At 44.8% G+C, this 13,254-nt stretch overlaps 1 protein-coding gene across 2 annotated transcripts in view; it reads left to right on the top strand.

Moving 5' to 3' along the window:
- The window catches only part of POLQ (DNA polymerase theta), a 135,633-nt gene that overhangs the window by 81,706 nt on the left and 40,673 nt on the right, over positions 1-13,254 (top strand). For both annotated transcript variants that reach the window (XM_073309856.2, XM_073309867.2), the window contains 3 exons: positions 5,064-8,314; positions 9,803-9,949; positions 10,559-10,755. In XM_073309856.2, the coding sequence (XP_073165957.2) occupies positions 5,064-8,314; positions 9,803-9,949; positions 10,559-10,755 (3,595 nt within the window). The remainder of the gene's footprint in view (positions 1-5,063; positions 8,315-9,802; positions 9,950-10,558; positions 10,756-13,254) is intronic.

Genomic DNA, 13,254 nt, shown 5'->3' with positions numbered 1-13,254 from the left:
ATTGTCGCGGGTGGTTCTGGGTACATATCGTCAGGCCCCCGTTCCCTCCCTCCCTCTGTGAAAGCAAGGGCAGACAATCGTTTCGCGCCTTTTTTCCTGAGTTACCTGTGCAGACGCCATACCACGGCAAGAATGGAACCCGCTCAGCTCACTGTCACCGTATGTCTCCTGGGTGCTGGCAGATGCGGTACTGCATTGCTACACAGTAGCAGCAACCCATTGCCTTGTGGCAGCAGACGGTACAATACGACTGGTAGCCATCATCGTCATGTCCAAGGTGCTCCTGGCCATGTCGGCCAGGAGCGCTTGGGCAGACATGGGCGCAGGGACTAAATTTGGAGTGAGTTGACCAGGTCATTCTCTTTAGTCCTGCAGTCGGTCCTATTGAACCATCTTATGGTGAGCAGGCAGGTGATAGGGATTGCTAGCAGTCGTACTGTACCATCTTCTGCCAGGCAGGCAAGAGATGAGGATGGCTAGCAGTCCTACTGCACCGTCTTCTGCCGAGCAGCCATGAGATGTGGATGGCTTGCAGTCCTTCTGCACCGTCTGCTGCCAGCCAAAGATGTAAAAGATAGATGGAGTGGATCAAAACAAGAAATAGACCAGATTTGTTTTGTACTCATTTGCTTCCCCCCCTCCCCTGTCTAGGAGACTCATTCCTCTAGGTCACACTGCAGTCACTCACAGAGACGGTGCAGCGAGGTAAATCTAGCCATGTATCAATCAGAGGCCAGACTAACCTCCTTGTTCCAATAAGAACAATTACTTAGGTGCACCATTTCTTATTGGAACCCTCCGTGAAGTCCTGCCTGAAATACTCATTGATGTAAAGCCACCCCCTTTGTTGATGTTAGCTCCCTGAAGCCAACCCTGTAAGCCATGTCATCAGTCGCCCCTCCCTCTGTCAGAGCAATGGCAGACCATCGTTCCGCGCCTTTTTTCTGTGCGGACGCCATACCAAGGCAAGCATGGAGGCCGCTCAGCTCACTTTGGCAATTAGGAGCACATTAAACACCACACGCATTATCCAGCAGTATATGCAGCATCAGAACCTGGCAGAGTGATACCGGTGAGGAGGCGACGTCAGCGCGGTCACGTGAGTGATCAGGACATGGACACAGATTTCTCTGAAAGCATGGGCTCTGCCAGTGCATGCATCATGGTGCTAATGGGGCAGGTTCATGCTGTGGAATGCCGATTCTGGGCTCGGGAAACAAGCACAGACTGGTGGGACCACATAGTGTTGCAGGTATGGGACGATTCCCAGTGGCTGCGAAACTTTTGCATGCGTAAGTGCACTTTCATGGAACTTTGTGACTTGCTTTCCCCTGCCCTGAAGCGCATGAATACCAAGATGAGAGCAGCCCTCACAGTTGAGAAGCAAGTGGCGATAGCCCTGTGGAAGCTTGCAACGCCAGACAGCTACTGGTCAGTTGGGAATCAATTTGGAGTGGGCAAATCTACTGTGGGGGCTGCTGTGATGCAAGTAGCCCACGCAATCAAAGATCTGCTGATATCAAGGGTAGTGACCCTTGGAAATGTGCAGGTCATAGTGGATGGCTTTGCTGCAGTGGGATTCCCTAACTGTGGTGGGGCCATAGACGGAACCCATATCCCTATCTTGGCACCGGAGCACCAAGCCGGCGAGTACATAAACCGCAAGGGGTACTTTTCAATAGTGCTGCAAGCTCTGGTGGATCACAAGGAGCGTTTCACCAATATCAACGTGGGATGGCCGGGAAAGGTAGATGACGCTCACATCTTCAGGAACTCTGATCAGTTTCAAAAGCTGCAGGAAGGGACTTTATTCCCAGATCAGAAAATAACTGTTGGGGATGTTGAAATGCCTATAGTTATCCTTGGGGACCCAGCCTACCCCTTAATGCCATGGCTCATGAAGCCGTACACAGGCAGCCTGGACAGTAGTCAGAAGCTGTTCAACTACAGACTGAGCAAGTGCAGAATGGTGGTAGAATGTGTATTTGGACGTTTAAAGGCGCGCTGGCGCAGTTTACTGACTCGCTTAGACCTCAGTGAAACTAATATTCCCATTGTTATTACTGCTTGCTGTGCGCTCCACAATATCTGTGAGAGTAAGGGGGAGACATTTATGGCGGGGTGGGAGGTTGAGGCAAATCACACAGACACCAGGGCGGTTAGAAGAGCACAGGAGGGCGCAGTACGTATCAGAGAAGCTTTGAAAACCAGTTTCATGACTGGCCAGGCTACGGTTTGAAAGTTCTGTTTGTTTCTCCTTGATGAAACCCCCCGCCGCTTGGTTCACTCTACTTCCCTGTAAGCTAACCACCCTCCCCTCCTCCCTTCGATCACCGCTTGCAGAGGCAATAAAGTCATTGTTGCTTCACATTCATGCATTCTTTATTCATTCATCACACAAATAGGAGGATGACTACCAACGTAGCCCAGGAGGGGTGGTGGAGGAGGGAAGGAAAATGCCACACAGCACTTTAAAAGTTTACAACTTTAAAATTTATTGAATGCCAGCCTTCTGTTTTTTGGGCAATCCTCTGTGGTGGAGTGGCTGGTTGGCTGGAGGCCCCCCCACTGCGTTCTTGGGCGTCTGGGTGTGGATAGATAGGAGCTATGGAACTTGGGGAGGAGGGCAGTTGGTTACGCAGGGGCTGTAGTGGCAGTCTGTGCTCCAGCTGCCTTTGCTGCAGCTCAACCATACACTGGAGCATACTGGTTTGATCCTCCAGCAGCCTCAGCGTTGAATCCTGCCTCCTCCCTTCACGCTGCCACCACATTTGAGCTTCAGCCCTCTCTTCAGCCCGCCACCTCTCCTCCCAGTCATTTTGTGCTTTCCTGCACTCTGACATTATTTGCCTCCACGCATTCGTCTGTGCTCTGTCAGTGTGGGAGGATAGCATGAGCTCAGAGAACATTTCATCTCGAGTGCGTTTTTTTTTCTTTCTAATCTTCACTAGCCTCTGGGAAGGAGAAGATCCTGTGATCATTGAAACACATGCAGCTGGTGGAGAAAAAAAAAGGGACAGCGGTATTTAAAAAGACACATTTTATAAAACAGTGGCTACACTCTTTCAGGGTAAACCTTGCTGTTAACATTACATACATAGCACATGTGCTTTCGTTACAAGGTCGCATTTTGCCTACTCCCACCGCGTGGCTACCCCCTCAACCCTCCCCCCTCCCCGTGGCTAACAGCGGGGAACATTTCTGTTCAGCCACAGGCAAACAGCCCAGCAGGAATGGGCTCCTCTGAGTGTCCCCAGAAGAAAAGCACCCTATTTCAACCAGGTGACCATGAATGATATCTCACTCTCCTGAGGATAACACAGAGAGATAAAGAACGGATGTTGTTTGAACGCCAGCAAACATACTCTGCAATGCTTTGTTGTACAATGATGCCCGAGTACGTGTTACTGGCCTGGAATGGTAAAGTGTCCTACCATGAAGGACGCAATAAGGCTGCCCTCCCCAGAAACCTTTTGCGAAGGCTTTGGGAGTACATCCAGGAGAGCCGCGAATGCCAGGGCAAAGTAATCTTTTCACATGCTTGCTTTTAAACCATGTATAGTATTTTAAAAGGTACACTCACCGGAGGTCCCTTCTCCGCCTGCCGGGTCCAGGAGGCAGCTTTGGGTGGGTTCGGGGGCTACTGGCTCCAGGTCCAGGGTGAGAAACAGTTCCTGGCTGTCGGGAAAACCGGTTTCTCCGCTTGCTTGCTGTGAGCTATCTACAACCTCATCATCATCATCTTCTTCGTCCCCAAAACCTGCTTCCGTATTGCCTCCATCTCCATTGAAGGAGTCAAACAACACAGCTGGGGTAGTGGTGGCTGAACCCCCTAAAATGGCACGCAGCTCATCATAGAAGCGGCATGTTTGGGGCTCTGACCCGGAGCGGCCATTCGCTTCTCTGGTTTTCTGGTAGGCTTGCCTCAGCTCCTTAAGTTTCACGCAGCACTGCTTTGGGTCCCTGTTATGGCCTCTGTCCTTCATGCCCTGGGAGATTTTGACAAAGGTTTTGGCATTTCGAAAACTGGAACGGAGTTCTGATAGCACGGATTCCTCTCCCCATACAGCGATCAGATCCCGTACCTCCCGTTCAGTCCATGCTGGAGCTCTTTTGCGATTCTGGGACTCCATCATGGTCATCTCTGCTGATGAGCTCTGCATGGTCACCTGTAGCTTGCCACGCTGGCCAAACAGGAAATGAGATTCAAAAGTTCGCGTTTCTTTTCCTGTCTACCTGGCCAGTACATCTGAGTTGAGAGTGCTGTCCAGAGCGGTCACAATGGAGCACTCTGGGATAGCTCCCAGAGGCCAATACCGTCAAATTGTGTCCACAGTACCCCAAATTCGACCTGGCTAGGCCCATTTAAGCGCTAATCCACTTGTCAGGGGTGGAGTAAGGAAATCGATTTTAAGAGCCCTTTTAGTCGAAATAAAGGGCTTCATCGTGTGGACGGGTGCAGATTTACATCGATTTAACGCTGCTAAATTCGACCTAAAAGTCCTAGTGTAGACCAGGGCTAAGAGAAGGCCCTTACACCGGCCGACAGTGATTTTGATTGTTTCTTTTATACCTCTATAACTAGCCAAGTGATCAGAATACACCTACGTTCTTAGAGTATAGGCCTTTACAGACAGGCCTGAATATCTATATCCTAACAAACAACAGCTAAGTACTGAGTTTGAATTTGAGTCCACAATTACCTACTGTTACATAGGTTGCTCCAGGTTTTTGTCACACCGAGGGAGGAGTGAGGGAAAACCTGCATGGGGGCACTGCACTGCAGCCTTAGCATGGTCACTCTTATACCTTCTACTAGCACTACATTCACTTTCATTAAAAAAACCCAAAACAACAACCACCACCACTGAATATTCATTTCCTAGAAGGTGCAGCCTGTGTGGTCCAGAAACATGTTTTGCCATAATGGTTCATTGAAACTACTATCCTAATTGAAGATAAGAACACAGCAGTATGGTGCTTGCTTTGATTGTTCATTGTTGTCCGTATGAATGTTTCTAAACAACTTTCTGTCTAATTTCAAGTTGTTTTCCTTCCATTAGCATTCGTAGAGCAGTGGATGAAGATGAAGAGGCAGCTGAGGAGCGTCGGAATACCCACTGTATCTGGATGGTGGGAATGAAGGGCTTAACGGAAAGTGAAGCAGCATCTCTTATTGTGGAGGAAGCCAGAATACTCCTACAGCAGGACTTGGCTATGATGGGAGTGCAATGGAACCCAGATTCTTTTCTTGAGTCTGATACATCTTCCATGACCAGCAGTGAATCAGAGCTGGAGGACAGAAAATATAAACTGAATGGAGAATGTTCACTAGGGATTTTAAAAGTATTCAACAATGAAGGGTACAGAATTATACCTGATAAAGGCACCAATTTTCAAGCTGGGAATTCATCAAATATTAAAAAGGGAAATAAAAGGCTGTTAAGTGCTAGTATGTCAAATCCCAGGCCCCAAAATGAATTACAGGAAGATCACACCCAGACAAAAGAGAGAAATGGTGATGTCATTGTATACAGCCCTAGAAAGCGGCCAAATTTGGGCAAAGGTAAAGAAAACAGGGAAGTTACTTTTCTGACCAAAAATGAGGCAGGCTCTGGGGCAACAACTCAAGAATTCCCTACTGAAAAGGGAAAGAGACCAACCTTGAGCTTCACTTCACGGAAAACTTCTAAGGCATCTGGGTACAGGAGGACTATGGGCACTAGTTTCAGTAAAACTGAGGGCAAAAGCGCTGCTTCAAAACAACATCAGTTGCTGCTTGATGAGTCAAGAATGCACACAACAAAGATAAATGGGCCCTCTGTATCCAGTCATAGCAAGTCTAAAGCTAAGTCTTTTTCAGATGGAAAGAACAAGGAATTTGGAGAAAATGAATCATCTGCTCACAAGCGCTTCACTGTCAAAGGCTCAGAATCTTTACAAGTGGACAAAATGCAACCAGAGAGCAAAGAGATAATGGAGGAATTACTTACGGAGCCTTCCACTACTAATAAATCCAATCTTAAAGACACAGTGAATTGTCTGGAAGCTAGGGATGTAGTGAGGGATGCTCCACTGATGAATATGGAGGCAGATGATACTCTGCGAGATCTGGGAATTTCTAGCAGGTCAGCGAAAAATGAATACATTGGTATTAAACAGAGCAAAATCCAACCAGTTAAAAACTGTGCTGAAAAGATACCCGCCAAACAACAAATGGTTCTAGGCACAGATCTTTGTAATGATGCAGCAAGCAGTTCTGCAAACATGCATGGGAGCACTAGCAAAGAGAAAACTGTTTATTTTTACGCTGATGAAAATAAATCCTTTCATTTTCAAATTCAAAATGACGGCAAAACATGTACTGAAAAGCCCAAAGGAATATTGTTACAAACTGGAGGCATGGGTGAAGCAGCTAATCAGCCTGAGGATTTTCTGAAAGACTCCACAGTAAAATCCAGAGCTGTTTGTGTTGCAAAAGATATTAAAAATGGTTATTCTCCTCAACTGTTTTCAGTTTCCAAAGAATTTGAAGACAGCTTCCAGTTGGATACACAGACTAATAGGATATTACAACAGCAGGTGGCAGCTGAAATTGCAAGACAGCAGGGAGCAAAAGATACAGAGCAGGCAGAGATACCTGTGCAGAAAATCTCCATGAAACTACACTGTGCCAGCACTTTACAAAATGAAGATGTTGCAAATGAAAAGCTAGCTGCAGCACTTAGAAAAGTGGTCTGTTCAAATCTTGGGACAAGAAATACCACGAAAGAAACCACAGATTTACATTGCACTAATGCTTTGGGCTCTAGAAGCCCTAATTTACAGCCTGCAATGAAATGCACAGAATCTGCATTTTGTCTTAAAGGAAATGATTTTTCTTTCACTGACTCACAACTGTGTAGCTTTTTACAAGGTTATCAGACTCAAAATTCAGTGAAGGAAAGTGCCTCTCAAGGTCTTCAGAAGGCAGTCTCTCCCTCCAATGGCCAGTGCCCTCACACTGTGCTTGTACAAGTTGAGTGCCACCCCCCTCCTGAAACTAGTCTGAACATGAGTGACAGTTTACTGTTTGATGATAGCTTCAGTTATGTCAATGGCCCTCCAGATATCCACACAGATGAGGCTGAAGGGGCAGAATCTGCGGAACAGAAGGTTGTGACTCCTCCGCCTAAAGCCACTTCCAGCTCTCTTGCTGACCTTTTGCATCAGCAGAACTTGGAGCCTATTCAGGATATATTAACTGTCAGTATAAACTGGAATGAGCATCAGCATCCAGCACAGTGTAATGATGTGTCTATTATATTCTCTGATATAGATTCTTTGCAGATAGCTGAAGCTTTAGGTAATGTAGACTTACCTCCTTGTCAAGGAGACAGTCTGTCTGCAGCTCTTGTTGAGCTAGGGTTAAGAAAATCAAGGCGTGAGGAGGAAGATCCCAGACCAGAGGACACAAGATTGGATCAAGGTGAAAGGCCTCAGAATGCCCAACAAGCTGTGGAAAAGAATACCAATCCAGTGGTATGGTCTGATCATTCATTTGACTTAAGCCCAGGGTTGCAAGATATTTTAGACAGATGGCCTAGTCCTTCAGATAATAAATCTGTTTTAAGTCCAAGAGTCTCCTCCTCAAAAGGAAAGTTGATAATCTCAAATAGGAAACAAGAGCCAGGTGCAATTTCTGAATTCAGCTATTGTCCAAGAGAGTCATTCTCCACTTGCCAGGGTTTAAAGAACTATTTTGAAGTTAAGGAGAGCAATAAGGGAGCCCTGGATGTTCAGAAACTAGTTTATAATCCTCTGCTGCTCAAGGGAAGGAACAGAATATCTGACCCTCAGCCGGATATCAGCAAAGGACTTATTCCTCCAACGCCTCCTAAGGAACCTGTTCCAAAAAGTTTTGGCACATTTTCTCTAACGTTTGGAAAAAACAAAAATGTCAGCCACATAGATGAAGTCCCACCTTTTCAGCCACTGCAGAATAGCAAACCTAGCTCAGACCACCACACAGAAACACTGCCATTTAATCCTGGTAATGGAGACACATGTGAGATTTTGCTTGACACTAACCCTGTAAAAGACAATTCTTTTACAGACCAAGGCTTTTCATTGCAATTATCTCAACATGTTTTGCCACTTATTTCATGCAGTGCTGAAAACTTCACTATTATTGACGTGGCAAGTGACAAAGCTCTCTTCCAGACCTTCATCAGAGAATGGAGGAACAACAGCAGATTTGCCATCTCAGTGGCTTGTGAAAGAACAAAATGTCTCTTGTCCCCCAAGTCAACTATAGGTGGCAGATTCAAACAAGGTGAGTTCCTCTTTCACATTCCTACCACATTAAATTGTGAACAGTACTCTGTTTAACCTGGGGAGTTAATGGGAATGACTATAAATTTATTTCTTTGGGTTTACCTAAATAAGAGGATAAAGACTACCATATAAATTGAGTACTGGGAGAAGGAGTTGGGTATCAGGAGGGAAAGATGAATAGCACTAAGTGAATCATTTAAAGGGTGGATCTGGGAAGACAAAGGTGGCTGGAGTATGGGATAGCCCCAGCCTTATTTAAAAGGCTACCAGCATTACCATCCCGCAATGGACATTAAGTAGTTGCTTCCTGTATTTATTTGCAGAATCTTGTTCACAGGAACACTCACACTTGGACTAGTTAGTGCACAGAGCAAATATGAACTGAAAACTTATCACATCCCACATTTTAAAATGGAATGGTGTTGTAGTCTTCTTCTGGTGATACAGGAGGAGATACATAAATGGCTTTCATCTTGGCACCAAGTTCAGAAAAAATGTTTTTGAGTTCAGAAACAAACGTAAGCAGCTGGTTCATGGCCTCTGCTACCCAGGCAGTATTCTTTACAAATATTGTGGGCTGATCTGATCTGAGGTCAAATACTTTCCAATTTACAAGAAGTTAATTTGGGTGCATTTAATTGTTTACCTATGAAATTCAATCCAGTCCCCAACCCCTCAGATCATTGCTGTACTCCTGCACTTTTTCATGTGTAGTATTCATATACTGCAACTCTCCTAAGGGGACGATGCAGTGGAAAGAAGGCAGCCATTCAGGAGCAATTGGGAGGCTGATTCAAGCAGAGTTTCCTTAGAGGAAGAAGGATAACTGCTTTTGCCTTTTTCCAAACCTCTTTCCTCCTCCATCTTTTAAGAAGTGTGAGCAAGCAGCATCTTCCCTCTATCTGTCTCAGCGGAGGAGATGGAACCATCAGCAACAGCTTGTCTCTGAAGCTCTCTACGCCTGATGGCAAAAATCCCCACATGTACTGTTGTGTTTTTAGTTTTACTCTCTATTCCTATCTTATAAACACCCCTTCCCCCCACATAAAAACAAAAAACCAGGGAGTTAAGCACTGGAGGATTTGCCTGAACATAGGAACCAAACCAAAAAAGTTATAGTCTCAGCAACAAGAATGTAATACATAATTTTGACTAAAAATGAGATGTGCCCCAATGCAGGGTGAGGGAATACCATTATACCCCAACTCTTGGGTATGTTATGAGGCAGAAAGCCAAATCTCTGTAAGGAATCCTAAGTGGTGGTTTTGTGTTGGACACCTTGCTATTCTAAAGTCGCTAGTTAAAAAGAACTGAGGGTAGGGGGGAGGAAGAGAGTCTGATACATATAAGAGAATTAAAGCATTTGTTTAATTTTAAGAATTCCAGGCTGCGTTGGGTTGTTTCATTATTAGATTTTCAGCTGAACAAACTGCTATATTTATGGATGCTGTTTTAGAATTATAACTTTCAAAAAATGTTTATTTAGTAAGATCTCCCCAGCGGATCCAGGTTAAAGATGATGGGTTTCCTATCAAAGGCTGTGAAGACATCTTGGTAGTTGGATTGTCTGTATGCTGGGGTGGAAAGGATGCCTACTATGTCTCATTGCAGCAGAAACAAGATGACCAGACTGGTAAGTGAGGATTGCCAGACAGGCCAAACTGCAAAACACCACACGTTTCAGGAAAGAACTGTGAGGAGATGGCATCCCTTTTGGGAGATGGCTTCCAAGAGTTTGCCCCCTATGAGAGTCCGTAACCCAGCTCAGTTGCAGGACAAAAGCAATCAGCCATGTTAATCATTAACACCCAGGGCTGAGAGTGACATGTTTGCCACTGTTACATATATTTCCTGTTCCTCCATTTCTAAAGGAGGCAGTGAAGTCTGATGGTTACAGAAAAGGTCAAGAAAGCATGGAGTTGCAGGCTGATCTGCTTGAATGTGACCAAGCAAGTGACTATATTTCCTTGTACCTCAGTCAACTCACCTGTGATACAGGGGTAAAAGCAGGATCTCAGTGATAACCAGATACTACATCTGAGCTATTCTTTATAAATAAACTAGTACTCAGTTAGTTCCTTGGATCCCTACTGCATCAAAACAATATGGATTTATTATTTGTTCAAGCTTCAATTATATGCTCAGTGTTTTCTGTTTAGGTAGCCTCAGAGAATCCCACATTTCCTCACCCCTTTCTCTCCATGTACTGAATAAATAAACTAATTTGTGTCCCTTATCTCAGAAATCAATGCCAGCTTGGCACCACCTCCTTTGGATCAGAACCTGTCTGTGACTGAGAGATTGTGTCAAGTACAGTCCTGCTTGCAGAAGGAATCTGAGAGCACGCACTCACTTGTGATATACAACCTCATCCAGCACTATAAGACCCTTCTGCTGGCTTGTGGCATCTCCCTGGAAGGAAGTTTCGAGGACCCAAAGGTTTCAGAAATTAAAATTTTTTAATTCATGTAAAACTTCCATTCATTATTTAAACCAGTGAGTCTGGGTAGTTTTTAGTGTTTAATACTCTGCTCAAGTCATTTGTTTTTTATTTAGTGTTGACAGAAATGTTTGTTTTCAAAGTTTTTAAAGATGTTTACAGCTAAAGTGATAGAAGTCCACATTAACTAATATTTACATTTACTTCTTACTATGATTTTTTTTAAGTTTCTCAGTGTCTGCAACAAATACACAGAAAGGGCTCAGTGGTAAGTGTTTCACCCCAGGGAGATCTGACTAAAAATCTTCATTAAGTCAGATATGGCAGATTAATTTGGGTCTCATAAAGGTCTTAATGGCAATGCCAGCATTGCAGAGCTCCTATTCCATTGGCACAAGAGGCCTGGGATGGAATGGCAGAAGAGGTACCTAGGCTCTCATTAGTACCACCAGTCCCTCATTTCCAGAAGAACTACATTCATGCTTACGTTTGAGAGGAGGGGAGGATTCCACTGGTTGGAAATCAAGGAAAGTGTTTGAAAGAGTTAAAAACCAACCTGGCCCTGGTTAGTAAAAAGCACTGCCACTTTTAAGTGTGTGTTTTGTGGGGGGTGGGGGTGGTTCTTGGTGATGACTTTCAAAGTTCACATCACAGTGTGACACACAATGGGAAAAAAAGAGTAAAAGAATTTTAAACCAAATTAAAAATATTGGAAAACTTTTCTTAAACTTCTATAAACTGAGTACAATGTAAGGGATTAACATGCTCATCAAAGACCTGGCACAAATACAAGGAGAATAGCCTATTGATTCAAATACTTGGAAATACTGTGGGGAGAATTCTAAGCCTCCTATCGCTTGGACACTGAAATCTCTGGAACACAGCTCTCCTGTGAGAGACCATGCTTCAGAACAACCCACAGGTCTTCCTATTTCTATAGCATGGTTTAAGGTGCAGTTTCATTTGGACCAAAAAAGTATTGATGCATATAAAATGGACTGGATAAAACAAAGAGAGTGGTTGGTGCTTTAGGCTTCCAACCCATGCAGGTATCTAGTATAAATGCAACAGGTGTACTTACAGAAATACCCACACTTATCGTGTGGCTGAAGGCATTTGTGTATAGGCTTCATGGTTCACTACTAACCCAAGACATTCAGATCTGAACTACAACTTCTTTGCATGGCCTCTGCATATTCCTATTTGTGGTATCAAGGCACCTGAGCCACAAACTTCCGATGCCTACTGGAAAGCAGTGTCCATTGGGGTCACCTGTCCCTCCTCATCTTAGAGGGTTGTGAAAGTATGAAAGGGGAAGTGGCCGCGGCCACCCTTCTGTTCCTTTCTAACTGCCCCAGGTGGAGCGAGCTTACAGCATGCAGCATCCTCTATACTGTCCTCATCATTTTTTCTTCTTTTTTTCTTCCCTTTTTGAGTAAGATTTTGTTTATAGTTAGTCAGAGTTTTCTTTTAAAAGACCGGAGGAGATGTTGATCCAGCATGGTCTTCAATTAGACCTGCGGGAGTGGAAGGGCTGCCTCGCATTCCCCTACTAACCAGGAGGCTCTTCAGGCCCAGATAACTAAGTTGGCACCGCATAAATTCAGCATCAGCTTCAAAGACTGTGCCCCAGGAGCAAGTCTGCCCACCTTAGTCTAGTTTGGATCCGGTGCTGCAAAACATAGATCTGGATCTTCAAGCCTAGCATGCATCTGGGGCTCAAAAATCCAATATCTGGCAGCCCAGAGTACACCTGGGGCTGCAAAATCTGGATCTGGATCCGGCAGTTTGGAGCTGGGAGCTGCAACACCCAGATCCATAGCATATTACTGATCCAGGGATCCAAAAAAATAAAAAGCTGTGTATGAATCTGTGGCTGTTAGGAATGACTTTGGATTCAGGATCAGAGCCTGAATTCAGATTCAGCAGTCAAACATGAAGGACTTCCAAGCAGAGTTGCCAAAAAGGATCCAATTGCCTGGGATCTAGCCAGTAAGAGCATCTGACAGTTACGAGTCACTTGTCTAGTGGCTCTGGATCACTGAGGCCCCTGATCCACATAGGTCAGTGGCGTCTGGTATTTTATTTCCAACAGCATGATCTTTGCAGAGCTGCTTTCCTTACTGACTCTGTGCCCAACATACTAGTGTAAGCAAGTAGATCAATATGGAGGTCTTCACCACACTAGAAAGGGGTAGTACAAGCTTCTGATCAGATGTGGAATCATGGATCTCTGTTACAGGGTAGTGTTTTCACATTGTGCTTCCTGTTTGGCCATTTTTCAGATACACACACTTGACACTCTGATTGTCTGGGAGAAGGCTTTCCTTTTCCAATATTCCATATATCAGACCCTCACCCTGAATGTGAGAAGAAATGGACTGATCCATTCTTAGGTTCTTCTACTGTTTGAAGTTGTAAAAGTTAATTTATTTGGTCCTGGAACTGTCAGTTCTCTTTGTTCTTGGTAGGAACTGCTGAGGTTCTGTTGAGATCCC

The sequence above is a fragment of the Lepidochelys kempii genome, chromosome 1, assembly GCF_965140285.1.
Source record: "Lepidochelys kempii isolate rLepKem1 chromosome 1, rLepKem1.hap1, whole genome shotgun sequence".
In the NCBI taxonomy this organism is placed as follows: domain Eukaryota; kingdom Metazoa; phylum Chordata; order Testudines; family Cheloniidae; genus Lepidochelys; species Lepidochelys kempii.
This window is presented reverse-complemented; position numbering and strand designations above follow the sequence as displayed.